General features: G+C 43.6%; 1 protein-coding gene across 1 annotated transcript; it reads left to right on the top strand.

Moving 5' to 3' along the window:
- Nucleotides 1-361: 361 nt before the first annotated feature.
- Nucleotides 362-11715, top strand: LOC137912305 (poly(A) polymerase type 3-like). Its single transcript, XM_068756637.1, has 17 exons — nt 362-375; nt 509-679; nt 2335-2401; nt 2496-2577; nt 2688-2797; nt 2884-2935; nt 6090-6203; nt 6316-6405; nt 6764-6902; nt 7152-7224; nt 7375-7495; nt 9987-10071; nt 10299-10352; nt 10440-10550; nt 10701-10807; nt 10897-11150; nt 11629-11715. Exons 1-17 carry the CDS (start codon nt 362-364, stop codon nt 11713-11715), a joined length of 1731 nt encoding a protein of 576 aa, XP_068612738.1.
- Nucleotides 11716-16556: the final 4841 nt, after the last annotated feature.

Raw genomic sequence — 16556 nt, 5'->3', positions numbered from 1 at the left:
TAGAACCCATTGTGGCCCGCGAGTCAAAACGTTTGCCCACCCCTGGGTTAAGTGTTCACTTGTTCACTCAGTGTTCTTTGGTCAGTGTAATAGAACTTAACACTTTCAGCCACGCAAACCTAAAAAACCCACATGATGACCCACTTAAAGCATCACTACTACATTTTAAATCCTTTGGTCTTGAATGTTAGTCCAATGACTCTTTGCGCGTGTCAACTGTCACCAGTTAGGTGCACGTCAAAGCAAGTGTCGCACTTCAAAGCAAATGTCGCACTTCAAAGCAAGTGGTGTGGGTATATATAACTCGCCAAAGAAAAAAGTTTTAAGAGAGCATATTTCTTCTGCACTCGATAAAGTGATTATGACTTCGATCAAGTAAGTATTAAGTGTCATTGCTTTTGTTCATGCTTTTCTTGGTATTGATTGACACTGGATGATTTTTTTTCAACACAAAATTGGAGCATCCAGTCAACATATCAGGTTTCAAGGTAATCGTGTTAATTTTCAGAGCAACTAAGATTCAGGCTCCAGCTGTCCAACAGCCCCCCAAGGTTTACGGACTCACCCTTCCGATCAGCGAGGATCTGCCAAAGGAGGCCGAGTTGACCCGGACCGGCTTGCTGTTTGAAATGCTGAAGGGCTTTGACGTTATTGAGAGCAAATCAGTGCTGAAGCACAGGTAGGATTTACCGGTTGAAATAGTTATGTATTGTTCTTTTTCCTTGATTTAGTCCATCAGATGTTTAGTTGTCAAAATGTCAGAAGGGACAGTCAAAAATACAGACGTCCCCCCGCTATATCGCGGTTCACTTTCCACAGATTCACTTTATTGTGGATTTTCATATATCATGGATTTTATTGCGGGATTCTGCGGTATGTACAAATGTTTATTCATTGTCCCAACCGCTTAATCCGTTATCGGGTCGCGAGCCAAGCTGGAGCCAACCCCAGCAGTCAATGGGCGAGAGGCAGGGGACACCCCGGACAAGCCGCCAGTCCATCGCAGGGCAACACAGAGACACACAACCAGCCACACACACACTCACAACTTAGTGTCACCAATCAGCCTAGGCTGCATGTCTTTGGAGGTGGGAGAAAGCCGGAGAACCCGGAGAGAACCCACACAGACACGGGGAGAACATGCAAACTCCCCACAGAATGGCCACAAGTCGGAGACAAACCCGCGACCATCTTGCTGTGAGGCAACAGTGCTTACCACTGCGCCACCGAGCCTCCCTACAAGTGTTTATATTTACATAAAATAAGCATTTTCTGGCCCAAGTTAAATAAAATAGTATTTTTTTCAAAATGAAAATACATATTACAACACATATAAAATACAGTACCGGTACGGTACATATTGGACGAGATCTGCGTTCAGAAAACACAAAGAGCTGCACCTACATCCAGTTGGCGTCAGCGTGATTCGTTGGCGTTATGTCGACTTTGTGCTGTGCTCGTGTTTTTTGTTGAAGATTTGAAATATACACTACTTGTTAGTCATTTAGAAAAATGACTAATTTGGTGGTTTTGGGTCATCATCAACCCAAAAACCGCTAAATAAACCAAATACTGCATTGTTTGTGTAATTCTGTAATCAAGTACAGAAACGCTTCTGGAAGAAATCTCTCTTACTGTGATGTCTCAGTATGAAAACGTGCACATGCATGCACATTCATTGTGTGCACGCAATGAACTTACTTTCGTTTTTATTTTCAGAGGTGTTTCTGACAGAGTTGTTTGAGACAGAAAACAGATCAGATCAGAAAACATCTGTTTGCTATTTTGAACAAAGACTGTCACAGATATTTTATATGTGTTTGGGAACTGGATGTTCCATTTGTGCTACCGTCTGTCTCAAAGTTAATCTCATAATAAAACCACATTTTATATTACAATAATACTGTTTATCATTTATTCTATTATTGTGTGTGTGTCTGCCTGGATCTATATAGCAATTAACGAATTCAGTACCTAAACGAGTATTCTCGTCCAAAAAAATACCTTCACGTCCGAAACGTACATTACATTTGAATGAAAGTAAGCTTTTCCATTTCAAGAATAATTTAATAATAACTAGTTTTAATACAATTATATTTAAGGTATTTCCACCTTTTTGTGGCGCCCCTTGGAGGCCACGGCGCCCTTAGCATTTTCCTATATTGCCGGCTCTAGAATATTGGAGGATCTGTGATTGTTTAGAGCTAACCGATTTACTGCCATCAAGAACTTAATGAGTGAAGTTAATAAAAGTGCTAAAGCACAAGTGGAGGGACCATTGCATGCTTGTTAAGGTGCAGACAAATGTGAAAATGCCCTGTGTTTCATTTTCAGAGAGGATATCACCAAAAAGCTAGAGAAGCTGTTTAAGGAGTGGCTGACGGAGATGTGCATCGAAATGGTAGGACATCTTTTTACATACGCCATGTTGTTTCAAAGCTAACCAGCTGTGGTGCTTAAAGATAACATTTTATTTGTTTACTTTTTAATTTTAGAATGTACCAGAAATAGTGACGGACAACGTTGGAGGAAAGGTCCTTCCATTTGGCTCCTCTGTTCTGGGTGTTGATTCAAAAGGTGAGTTTTCCTATTCTTGACCGTGAGTGTCTGGACTGCCGGAACTTTGCATGCTCATAAGGAAAATGATGGAGAAGCTCCTCTAATATGAACCTGTGCTGTTTTGACAGGCGCTGATATCGATGCTGTTTGCGTGGGACCCTCATTTCTGGAGAGGGGTGATTTCTTCACCTCTTTCTTTGAAAAGCTTAAAGCCCAGAAGGAGGTCACCAACGCACGGGTTAGCCATATACACAGTACATGTACGTGTCCATCATACAAGATAGTAACGATTATCTAACTAACTAACCATCTTTGTGTCTTCAGGCCATCACAAAGGCATTTGTCCCAGTCATCAAACTGAAATTTGATGGGGTTGAATGAATGATTCGTTTATTTAACAGGGACAGCGCACATTAATAAACATTTCTGTCAATGTGCCAGAATTAGCCAAAAGGCTATTTTTCATCTGTTGTCCCTGGACAGAAATTCCATGGCCCCAAAATATATATACATATGAAATAAAATTAATAAAAATACAGATATAAAATAACCACATAAATAAAAACTATATCAACTAAAACAATTTCAAGTAACAGTAAAACTTAATGTCTATTAACTAAAATTTTATAAAGCAACTAAAATCATAAAAACAGGTGACATTAAAAAACAACAAATTAAACAGCAGTTTCTCTCAGTGACGACACAACTGTGTGCTAATGAGCCATTCCTTAAGGTGAAATTTAAATGCATTATAGCTCTCAAGATTTCTGACGATAACTGGGATAGAATTCCACTCGTGTGCAGCTTTAAAGGAAAAGGCAGATTGACCAAATGTGCTTTTCCTGAGTGGGATAACGCAGTCCCCTCTTGCAGCACCTCTAGAGACTCGATGTGTGGCAGTTCTTACATCCACAAACTGTCTGAGCGGAGGAGATGTTAAACCATTAATAATTTTGTACATCAGACACGAATTTATATATTTAATCAAATTTTCCCAGTTTAACAATTTGTATTTATTTAATATTGGGCAGTGATGAAAATATGCTGGTTTTTTGTCCAGTATTTTAAGCGTTTGTTTGTACAGAGACTGCAGAGGTATTAGAGTAGTGATACTGGCCTGTGACCAGGTTGTTAAGCAGTAAGTGATATGCGAAAGAATCATTGAATGCATATACGTCAACGACGCCCCTGTCGACATGTAATCCCGAGTGAATCTAAAGTTTGAGAGACTGAATTTAACTCTATTACAGACCTTTTTAACCTGTTTTTTGAAATTAAGTTGTGAATCTATAAGGACTCCAAGGTACTTGTATTCGGAAACAATCTGCAGCCTTTCCCCCAAAACAAAGACATCTGGGTCAGCACCAGAGCACTTTGTCTTTGAGAAAAACATGCAGACCGTTTTTGACAGATTTAATTGCAAACAGCACTGCTTCAGCCAAGTTGTTACATGAACCATGATGTCTGTGAGTTCTTCAGCAACTTGTGTAGTACTGCTACCAAAAACATAGATAACCGTATCGTCAGCATACATTTGTAAGTCGATGTCAGGACAAACAGAAGGTAAATCATTAACATATAAAGAGAACAGCAATGGTCCCAGGACATAACCTTGAGGAACACCTGTAGACTGACCTAGAACAGCTGATTGATGGTTTTGTAGTTGAACACACTGAGAACGGTGTAATAGATATGATTCTAACCATCCAAGTGTGCGCAGTGAAACATTAAAGGTAGACAGTTTAGACAGGAGGATTCTGTGATTGACAGTATCAAACGCCTTTTTCAGGTCAAGAAATATTGCTCCGACAACACCACTTTTATCCATTAAAGATTTGATCCTTTCAATGAAAAAACAGTTTGCCGTTTCAGTCGAGTGTTTGGCCCTAAAGCCAAATTGCATTGGATGCAGAGAAAACAGGCCAGTATTCAGATAGCAAGTTATTTGTTCTGCTACCAATTTCTCTACCACCTTTGACAGTGTCGGGATTATACTAATAGGCCTATAGTTGCTAGGCAGCAGAGGATTTCCACCTTTAAATATAGGAGTCACAACTGCCTTTTTCCAAACACTTGGAAATTTTCCCTGGGAGATTGAAAGGTTAATAATTTTGGTTAATGGATAAAGTATTGATGAACTGAGCTCTTTGAGCATGACTGTGTCCAAACCAAAGACATCTTTAGCTCTTGACGTATTTAACGATTGGATAATTCTCCTAACCTCCATTTCACTAACATTTCTTATACTGAATGCTGGTTCATTTGTGCTTAGTGTTCTGATATTTGTTTTGCCAACAGGAAAACATTGAGCAATTGTGGACACAGAGTCAACAAAGTAATGGTTGAGAACCTCTGTAATTTCAGACGGACTATTTATGATTTTTGAGGCACCAGGTCAAATTGATCTGTAATCTTTTTAAGGTTTTTTCGAGATTTTTTGTCCTCCCAATTAATGTTAAAATCTCCCATAATAACTACTTCTTTGTTAAAATTACATTCTCTAAGTACGTTCTCAAAATTCTCATAGAAATTACTCTTTGATGAGGGAGGGCGATAAATCAGTATAAGAGCAAATGACATTTGTTGTGACAAAACTATATTTATGCCAATGCACTCTAATTCTTTGCCGTTTGACCATTCTATTTCCTGACACTGAATACAATCTTTGACGTAGATCATAACGCCGCCTCCCTTTGAGCTCACCCTGTCTCTCCTGTAAATGTTAAAACTAGGTACATTAAGAGCTGCTGATGGGGTAGATTCCTGGAGCCAGGTCTCAGACAAACAAAGGTAGTCTAAGTTAGAGTCCAGCAAAAGATGATGCACCTGCTCACTTTTAGATTTAATGCTGCGTATATTCAAATGCCCTCCTAAAAGACCCTTCGGCTTCATTATAGGATCCCAAACTGTTCTTGAATGATTTACAGTCTGAAAGACTTTCCACTTACGGTTCTTCGTGATCGCTGAGTTTACTCGTGTCTTGTTTACATTCTGTTCAGGAGCAGCTACCTGGTCACGCCTCCTTAGAGTCCGTTGTGATCCATCCTCCCCAAAACAAGGGGCATTCATAGAACTGATTGTCACAGCCTCATTTAAAAGACCACAGGTTATAGGCGTGGCTTGAGGAGCAGAAGATGGAGGAGGTATCCGAGGGATTTGGATTAAATTGCCCTGATGGGCAGCAGAGGGGCGAGATGAAGCACGTGCTGAAGTTCTCTGGTTGGAGATAATGGTGGAGATTACAGGGTTTGGGCAGCAGGGGGAGCTGGCGATGAGGACCGGTGATGGAGAGGTCCCTGAGGAGGAAGAGGGGCCATCAGAGGCCGGCGTGGTGACCTGTGCCGTCGGTGGTGTGGTGGGATAAGGAGGTGCGGTCAGTCAATGATGGGGAGCTGTGGAGACTGCATGGGAGATGTTCAATGAGAGAGCACGTGTCCCCTGGTTGAGGTAATAATATGACTTGCGAAACCAGGAAACACTCTACTCTGCAGAAAGCTACATGAGTCTTAATGGTTTCTGTGCTTCTTTCTAGATTGACTTGGTATTTGCAAAGTTGGGACGAAGGAGTGTTCCTGACAAACTCAACTTCCTCAACGATCAGCTGTTGAGGAACATGGGTACAGAGTGTGTGAGGAGTCTCAACGGTAAGAACCAAACAGCAGGAACCTCTTTGTGCTGTGTGGCCATTTAGTGTACGGTAATATGGCTGAAGCTTTGACATGACTGTCTTCAGTCACCTTTGTCTCTGTATGTTAGGCTACAGAACATCAGCCGAGATCCTCAAGCTTGTCCCAAATGTTGAGAACTTCCAGCTGGCCTTGAGAACCATCAAGCTGTGGGCTAAACGTGGGTAGAACTCAACTCGCTACGTTTTGCCAGACTGTCCAGAGACCGGTTCAGAATATGTTGGGAATTAACTAACGGCGACACACGACTGACTTCACCTTTGATACAAACTGGGTTTAAGTGTTGCTCACTGCATCTGAAAACATTGACGTTTTTTTGTGCGTGTGGTGGCAAACACAATGTTATCTGGGCTCAATATGAAAAAGCAAAAACAGACCGACAAACTGAGGACACATGGACATAGTAACATGCTGCATTGAGCTGCTCTGGTAGCGCAGATTAAAGTGGATCACTGTAAATTAGGCCGTCTTGAGGACTAGAGGTCTGACTTCTTTCTCATCTTTGTCTTTCCCTTCAGGACGGAACATTTATTCCAACATGCTGGGCTTCTTGGGCGGGATATCTTGGACTACACTTGTGGCAAGAATCTGCCAGGTGTACCCAAATGCGACCGCATCCACCCTGGTGATTAAATTCTTCAAGGTGTACTCCATGTGGTGAGTATTCTGATTCTGGTGTTCCTGTGGGAAGACCAAATATTGAATTACATTTGATAAGAGTTCCCTGAGACTGATCATCATCTCGTCAGTGTCTTGTTTCCATTAAAGCCAGTCTGTGTTTCTCCATGTACAAACTGATTGTGTTTCACAGAACACACTTTCAGGGATTGCATGTTTGCGTCCAGATACGTGCCCGTGAGCGTTTTGTAAAAAGGATTATCAGATGTGAAAATCTTGTGTTTTCAGGGAGTGGCCTTACACTGTTCGGCTGCAGCGAGTAGATGACCTCGGGTACGGCCACCCATTTTGGGAACCCAGGGTAAGGAACCAGCCAGCAGCGTTTTACAGCTACTATACTACTACTACTACTACTACTACTACTAACTCCTATAAAATCTACATTTTCAGTTTGTGATTGGGGGTCTCTGTAGCACATTTAAGCCAAGTATGTTTTCGTGTGATCTTTCAGCTTCATCGACCTGACAGCCTCCACCTCATGCCCATCATCACCCCAGTCTACCCACAGCAGAACAGCAGCACCAACGTGTCTCTCTCCACTTTCCACATCATCGCAGAGGAGATCATCCGGGGTGTGTAGTGTCTCAGATGACATAATAATAACAAATATAATCATGCGTTGGTCTTATATAGCTCTTTTCTGGACACTCAAAGACGCTTTACATTGTGCACTCGTCTTCACCATGGCCATGGAAGTCATTATCCGTGCATCTCGATGGGTGGTGGGAGGAGAGCGGCTAAAACCAGGCTTGCGCCTCCCTCCCATTAGGGCATACATGGATGATATGACCACTCTAACTTCAACCATTCCATGCACAAGGCGGCTGCTGAGGAAGTTGCAGGAGAACATCGAATGGGCCCGGATGAGGTTTAAACCGAGCAAGTCCAGGAGCTTATCTGTGGTGAAAGGGAAGCTATCAGACCAGCGCTTTAACATCGGCGAGGAGCCCATACCAACTGTGTTAGAGAAGCCAATCAAGAGCCTCGGGCGTTGGTACGATGCAACCCTTAAGGATATGGTTCAAGTGGAGCAGCTTAGACGGGATGCCATCAGCGGTCTTCAGAGCATTGACAGGACCATGCTCCCTGGCAGGCTGAAGCTTTGGTGTCTTCGGTTTGATCTCATACCTCGGCTGATGTGGCCTCTGACCATTTATGAGGTACCGTGCTCGAAGGTTGAGAAGCTGGAGAGGGTCATCAGCTCTTTTGCCAGGAAATGGCTTGGGCTTCCCAGGTGCCGTACCAACATAGCACTGTATGGTAGAGGCATCCTGGAGCTTCCTCTATGTAGCCTCACAGAGGAATACAAGAGCAGCAAAGTCAGGCTGGAGATGACGCTGACAGATTCTCGAGACCCCTGTGTAGCTCAAACCGCTCCTGCAATTGCAACTGGGAGGAAGTAGACTCCAACTGTAGCTATACACCAGGCTAAATCAGCCCTTAAGCACCGGGATATTGTCGGCCACGTGCAAATGGGAAGAAGAGGCATTGGCCTAGAGGAGGGTAAACCATCCTGGTGCAAGGCATCTCCAGCTCAGCGACGTGGGCTGGTGGTCGAGGAGGTTCGCCGAGAGGAGCAGGCTGCAAGGTGCGCAAAGGCTGTCTCACAAGGAAAGCAAGGCCAATGGATGCGTTGAGAAGATGTTGAGAAGCGCAAGCTCTCTTGGAGAGAGATGTGGGACATGGAAGCTTATCGAACCAGCTTTATCCTGCGAGCGACATACGATGTGCTACCATCACCACAGAACCTCAACCAATGGTACGGAGAACATCCTACATGCCCCCTCTGTCCATCTCCAGCAAACTTGAAGCACATTCTAGTTGGCTGCAAGACAAGCCTTACACAAGGCCGTTACACCTGGCGGCACAATCAAGTCCTGAAGTGTCTGGCAGCTGCACTGGAGAATAGAAGAATGGTCGTCAATGCCCTGCCCCCCCTTTCCTCCCATCTTACATCATTAGGACATTTTGTCCGTGAAGGGGAAAAACAACAAAAAAGATGTATTCCAAAATCAGAGGTAGGACAGATGGGAGCAGCACGGGACTGGAGGCTCCTTGTTGATCTGGAGCAGAGACTCTGCTTTCCAGTGGAGATCGCCACGACCAACCTCAGGCCAGATCTTGTGTTGTGGTCTACCTCAATTCGAAGTGTTTACATCATAGAGCTCACAGTGCCATGGGAGGATAATATAGGCGAGGCCTTTGAGCGGAAGAAGCTTCGGTATGCTGAGCTGGCAGCGGATGCTGAACAACGGGGCTGGAAGACCACAGTCCTCCCTGTAGAAGTGGGCTGCAGAGGCATTGTAGGCAGGACTGCTACTAGTCTCTTCAGGGGCATGGGAATCTGGGGCCAGGCCCAACGGCAAATCATCACAGCCCTGTCCAGTGCTGCTGAACGAGCAAGCCAGTGGCTCTGGATCAGGAGGAGAGACAACAGCTGGGCTCCAAAATGACAGAGACAACATCAGGGGGTATAGAAGGGGTTAAGGCAGAGGGGGGCACACCCGGGACGCCAGGTGTTGCTGCTGAACCCTCTTGAGGTGTCGTGGGCCTGTTCAGTGAAACGCCTATGATGGAGGGTGCCCACCTGATGACCCCAATGAAACCCTTAGCCCCTTCTATCCTGCCCTGTGATGACTATAATCCCTACCCAGTTAGCAAGGTAAAAAAAGGATTGTAACATCCAGTCCCATTCCGGTATGCAGCCAGACAAGTTTGGCTCAGGGATGAGGATGCCCCTGCCGTGCAGAGTCCAGTGCACTTTGGGTAATAACACCATATCCTGTGTTTGTAAAACTGCATTCTTCATTCACTCCATACTTGGTGGTGGTGAAGCTACTCCTGGAGCCACAGCTGCCCTGGGGCAGACTGACAGGGCTGCCAATTTGCGCCATCGGCCCTCCTGACCACCAGCGACATTCACTCGCTCACTACATCCAACGTATACTCACAGTGCTGCATTCATAGGGGATCAGTGGATGTGTGTCTAGTAGTTTCTAGTTTGGAAACAAAGCTGGGAGTTGCTTGAATCAGACTTTGAGCTTTCCTGTCCCTCGTTCACAGGTCATGAAATCTGTCAGGAGATCAAACAGAATAAGGCAGAGTGGTCCAAGCTGTTTGAAGAGCCAGACTTCCTTGGAAAGTATAAGTATGTATTCAACTAGAATTGTCACATCCAGAAAGAAGTCGAAAATGTATCGATTTGTAAAATGCAATAATTGTCTTTGACATTGTGAATTGTTCGCTCCTCGTCAAAGCTTTTCCAAAGATTGACTGCCGTAAAGAAAGTGGAGCTGTAGACGTGATGCTTAATTTCCTTATTGAGATGATATGAGAACAACGTGCTCAGACATTGTTCTGTCTTTTTGTGTGAAGGCACTGCATTCTGCTAACGGCATCGTCGGCTACAGAGAGGCAGCATCTTGCCTGGTGAGTAGAGCCAGCCAGACGTCTCAGGTGAACCGGGACACGCGTCTGTTTTTCTCTTTCTGAAAACGGTTTTGCTCCCTTTGTCAGGGTTAGCCTGGTGGAATCCCAGATCAGACTGCTGGTGAAGGATCTGGAGATGCATGCGTTCCTTTCCCGGGCGCATGTGAGCACCAAGTCCACCACTGAAGCCGCTGCTCAGTAAGGGCACCGTTACATTTTTGTGTTTTAATTTCCACTGCAATTTCTCTTAAAAATGATGCTCATAAGATCCATATTTAACTGTGCAGTAGTAAAGTAATGCAACTTTTCTTGGTGTTTGCTTGTTTGTTGTTGTTTCTTCTGTGTCAGAGGTGGACGGAGCACAACGTGGATGATTGGGCTGCTCTTTGACCTGCGCAATTTTAAATCGGTCTCCGTCAATGTGAAAGACAACATTCAGAACTTCACTGACAATAGTGGGTTTGCCTTTTCTCTCTCCTTCAATTAAGATCAATTCAAACATGGCTGACTTTATGAATCGCTCTGTTATTTTGTGCCGTTCCAGTCTACAGCAAGGCCAAAACAACTGGCGTGTTGGAAGAGGGAATGCATGTCTCTGCCACATGCATTTCCAAGATGCCAAATCTGACCTGGAGGGAAGGCAAAGGTGGCAAGAACCACGTGTACACCGTTTTCGCCGAGCGCAGCGTCAGCCAGGCGGTGGCATATTGTGGCGCAGTCGCCTCCAGTCAGCCGGCCTCCAAGAGGAAACAAACGGCAGCCTCTGAGAGCCCAGCTAAAAGAATCAAAGCTGAGGCGGTGAGAACATTTTTGGATGAGAAAATAGATTTAAATCATTGAACCAAATGTCTTAATGATTAGTGCTGCCATATTAAAGTTAGTGTTTCATATTTTGGGAATACACCCGATAACTTCCTTCCCAGCTATTTATTTTTAGTTGTTAAAAGATCAACTGAAATAATAAAGTCAAGTTTCCTTTTTTATGAACAGAAGAGCGTTGTGGCTAACGACTGGTGCCAGCCAGCTCCCTCTGCCAGTGGAGACCGCACAACAACCGGGATTCCACGGGCCGGAAAGAGACACCTTCCTTCCGAATCTGTTCCGTCATCAAAGAAGAGGAAGGTCAGTGAGGAAGCGGGGGTGTCTCCTCTGTCTGTGAGGTCAACAACGAAAGAGACAGAAACAGCCGTCTGCCGCGATGAGGTATGCTGAACACTTTTAAACTGATGGAAAGAGCTTCCTGTTCTGGGACTCACATCTCTTCCTTCCCTTTCAGAAGCCTGTTCCGGAGCTCTGTAAGGCAGAGGCCCCGCCCATCACGCTGTTCAAAAGACCAGTGATGAGGCTCTTTTTGAAAAAATAGCACACTGGGTGAGGAGGCAGGCAGCAAAGGCGGATGGAAGCTACCAAAGGCTGGAGGGGGATTTTGGAGAGCTGTAAATATCACCAAAGGGATGACCCTCTTTGTCAACACCCCAGCTGAATGCAGGGCAGGAGGAGGGCTTATGAACTGTGCTCATTTATCCAGCAGATGGCAGACACACTGCATTTCATGTATCACATACCGTTTTTTGGAGGATGAGGGTTTCCATCACCTGCTCGCATGCACACCGATGATCGATGGCAATATAAATGGCAATATATTGCTCTTTCCCTGTAAGAACTTCCTGAAACTCATGCCCTTATTAGCCAGTTGTGTAACATGGGGCTTTGTTTTCTGCTCGTGTTTTTTTTAATGTGCCCTATATTTGCACTCAAGCTCCTTGATTTAAAATAACAAAAAATGTAATTAAGTTCAGGCTTAATTTAAGGGTGTGTACATCCACAACCTGGAAAGGCTCCCTGTGTGGCTTCCTTGGAATAGTCGCATATTTTTCATTGTGAGATTGAACGGAAGACTTGCACGGGAGATTTTATTGTAAGTTACTATTTTATTGTACATTTTATTGTAAGTTACTATTTTATTGTACATTTTATTGTAAGTTACTACTACTTGTATGATCCACAATTATTAAAAGTCTTCTTTCTTATCATATACAGCTCATTGCTTGGTTTCTTTGTTTTGGAAGAACAACGACCAGCTGAGCATCAGCATCACTGGAAATTCACCTCGTTTTCGGCTATTGATTTATTGGCACACAAGCTGATATTCACCAGCTATCCAAATTTAGCCCATTGTAATGAAAATAAAAGTTCTTCCTTTCTTAATGTCCTCAAGTAAATTTCATAATAATAAGTAATATAAACAAACAAGAAAGAAAAGAATCAAGCTCCCAAAATATAACAATAAAGGCATCTGGCTCAGTTATTGGCCATCAGCTAGATATCCATTTGAAACATCATTTTCTTGTGCTAGCCTTTGTGAATGTGCACAGCACAAAATATAGCAGCGCATAAATTTAAAGGTTAAAGAGCAAGGAAAGCAATTTGAATAGTTGCGTAAAAGTCAGCTCATTTGTTCTTTGACTTCAAAAATAATCCTCCACAGAAATCAGCAGACTCTTGGCATTTCCCCTCAAACGCTCTGCCAGGGATAGACTGCTTATTTCTAAGAATTTCTGCCTTTGGTCTGGTCTTAACCAAGCGCAGCGCCCTTAGACTGACTCAAGTTTAATGTTGATGCTAATGACCCAACATTCACGTTAGGTTCGGTAGTTGGACAATTCTTACTTTGTTGTGTTGACCCACTTAAAAGAGAAGACGTTTATACGTTGAACAGTGACACATTTATTGCCTCATAACAATAACTGGCAACATATTTACAATATACAAAATAATAGAAATAAAAAAGGTACAAAAATAAATCCCTCTTTTAATAAAATAAAATAAATAAAAGTACAATCAAATGGTCTTTCTTTGAATTGCAAGCACGAGAGTTGAGTTCTTCCGTTTCTCCTTTGAGGAAAGGAGAGCGAGTTCATGTAGGTTGTGTGTCTTATCTGAATGTGTGATTCAGGTGAATCGCTGCTCTGACGTCTCTGAGGACAGAACCAACGGCTGGCCACGCCGTGCGTCTGGTCTGTCCACAGTCTTTCTTTCTAACTGGCTCGCCACTCAACCCTCCAGGGTTCAGAATCTGTATTCGTCTTATTCCGCTAAAAGAAAAACCAATCTACACACATAGTGCAGAATGTAAATTACTATCTTTTTCCCTCTTAGCTTGTGATCTCAAATCACTTCAATAAAAGAAAATTAATTTTCATATGAAATCAATCTATAATAAACACACATATTCAATCATTGTGAATTGAACATAACAGACATATTTCAAATAATTTTAAAAGTGCAATTAAATCAGACAGTATCATATAATCATTGTATTTCAACAGGAACTTTCATATTTTAACATTCATAATTAAATGAACTGAATCCAAGTCATAGCAATCAGCATGAGGGCATATTTACACAATAAAATGACTTAACAGTCAACAGAATTACGTGTGACGCAGCTTTAATGCTGCACTACGTCATCACTGCTTCACTGCAGTAGCTAGATGATAGCTAGCTTAACGGTCGATAGCTGCTGTTAGCATTCGCATTGAATTTGATGCTGAACTTGGCTGTTAGCTTCGCGCTAGCGCTATTAGCGTCTTTTTTTCCCAATCATTCTTTACAATTTAGATGATATAACATACCATTTTACTGCTAAATATATGGTATCATATCTCCATATCTCCGATCGGTTTATTTTAGAAAGTAATCATCAGAACTCGGCGTTATTTGCCCAGAAACAACTTATAACGGTTCATGGCCTTGTTAGCAACTAGCGCTAGCATTGTAGCTTCCTTACCGGAGCTCAAGTTGAGAGGGCCCGCTGGATGGTAGCGGCTCCTCCGTTCAGTTCAAATGGCATTTGGTCCTAACAAGCAAGCACTTATTAATAACAGCAATGAATGTGATGATGAATTACTAATTTATAAATCTTGCTTCAGACCAAGGTTCTCTTCAATTTCTCGTAACGTTCTCTTAGGGGGTGTCAAACTCATTTTCTCCGAGGGCCACATCAGCATTACGGTTGCCCTCAAAGGGCCAGTTGTAAATGTATCATTGTGTAAATGTAACTAAATGTAATGTAATCTAAATAAAATGTAACTACTCCTTAACATGCTGCTAAATAACTGTATTTACTACATACTTAATTAAATTATAAATATTACATATGCAATTGCATAGTTCTAAAAATATATCGATACCTTACTGCTGTAAAAATATCCGCCGAGGTTATATAATCGCCAAATTGTCTGTAATTTGTTCTTCAATATCTCCATTGATTATTGACCGATATTTAGGGAATTTAAGGCAGTCATGTAGGGTGGGGGGGGAGGGGGGGTCTCTATCTCACCACTGAATATCATCTGGGTCGGATCCAGAATGGAGTCAGCAACAAATATTTAATTTTAACATTAAAACCATTTACAGATTAAAGATCAGTTACAAATACACATCAACTCTGATTCACTTTTACTTTTCAGCATTTTACAAAAACAAATGTCTGCACAAAGCTCTTGCGGGCCACAAAAAATGACGTGGCGGGCCACATTGGCCCCCGGGCCTTGAGTTTGACACTTATGTCTTAGGCTGTCTTCGCGTGACGTTCTCTTTCGCTGTCTTAGATCAGAATGAGTGAGCGCGAGCTTGCAACGGCACTTTTTGAGTGCAACACGGAAGGACGCGTGTGCCTCCTTCTGGCAAGAATGTGCAACTACATCTGTTGTGGCGTATATAAAACGAATTCAAACGCCACGGTGGGCTGAGTCGTAGGGGTTAAAACATTGACGACTCGCACGCAGTACTTTGCACAGGTCTTGACGCATTTATTCTGCTCCAGCTCGCATAGAAAGCAGACTGTCGACTTACGTTGGCTGTTGTATCGGTTGACGGTAAATACCTCGTTGAGCCAGTGCAATCCGTCGTTGTTCCCGTGTTGCGTATATCCTGCGTTTTAATGCGGTCAACAAAAAGTTTTTCCTCACGCTCACCCCACCAGCATAACAAGGCCACACACACACTAACACAGCACAGGTGCGCACACAATAAAGCCTCCACTCCAGCTGTGCCACGCCCCAATCACCGTGGCGTGGATGCGCACACACCCAGCGCGCACACACACCCAGCACGCGCACATTGGCTCTTACATTCCGGCCCCTAATTATTAAGTGATAATAATTACCCATCACCATTAACTTATAGGATAAAGAAAAAACATATACCAAGGGCACCAAGTGACACATAATAAGGCTGTCAGAGTCCGGTCAACAGAAATGTCCATACGGCATCCAGAACTCTTCCTGTAATCCATGGGTACGAGGGTGCCATTTTATCCACAAGTATCATGACGTCCTCGGGAACGAAGTCCCTTTGAGCACTGTTCCATTTCTGTCGCTCTTATCGTCCCCTCTGAGGGGACCATTCACCGTCCATCCCAGGATAGTCTTGGTAGCATAAGGGCCTCCATTCACTCCACGGACCACCTCCCAGGGCTCAAGCGCCTGAGGTACGTTGGTGCCAATGAGTAGATCCACATCCGCATTGAACTCTGCAGGTATCTGTATGTGCTTCAGATGCGGCCAGCGTTCGAGGTCTTTCGCTTGTGGGATATTTCCTCGGTGGACAGGCATGCTCTTCTGTGTGAAGATCTCAGGCAAATCACAAAAGTGGTTGGATTCCAGGTCGGCTACTTCCAAATCCACTAACACGTCGCTGTCCACAACTTCCTCTTGCCCCATTGTTTTGAGGAGAGTCTCTGTCTTCCTTCCGGTGAGGTTAAGCCGGTTCATGAGACGTTTAGTGCAAAACGAAGCAGTGCTTCCCGGATCCAAGAACGCATAAGTGACCAGAGTCTCATGTCCTCTCTTGCTCTTCACCTGCACAGGCAGGATAGACAGCGCACAGTCCTGTTTGCCGGCCCCAGTTAAGCCACTGGACTGAACAGACACCCCAGCACCTGCTCTGGCCCCTTCGTAGCCACCATTAGTCTGCGTAGAACTTGTTTGCATTGATTTGGACTGGACATGCAACAATGTGGGGTGTTTCAGATTGCATATTCCACACATCAAACGTTTTCTGCAATCTCTGCTCATGTGCCCAATGCACAGACAGCCAAAACACATCCTGTTTTCCTTCAAAAAAGACATCTTTTCCTCTTGCGTCCTTTTATCCAACAGAAGGCAAACATCCAAATTATGTCCAGCACCACAATACAAG

The sequence above is a fragment of the Brachionichthys hirsutus genome, unplaced genomic scaffold (genome assembly GCF_040956055.1).
Source record: "Brachionichthys hirsutus isolate HB-005 unplaced genomic scaffold, CSIRO-AGI_Bhir_v1 contig_1145, whole genome shotgun sequence".
Classification (NCBI taxonomy): domain Eukaryota; kingdom Metazoa; phylum Chordata; class Actinopteri; order Lophiiformes; family Brachionichthyidae; genus Brachionichthys; species Brachionichthys hirsutus.
Note: the sequence above shows the minus strand (reverse complement) of the source record. Positions and strands in the feature narration are given on the sequence as shown.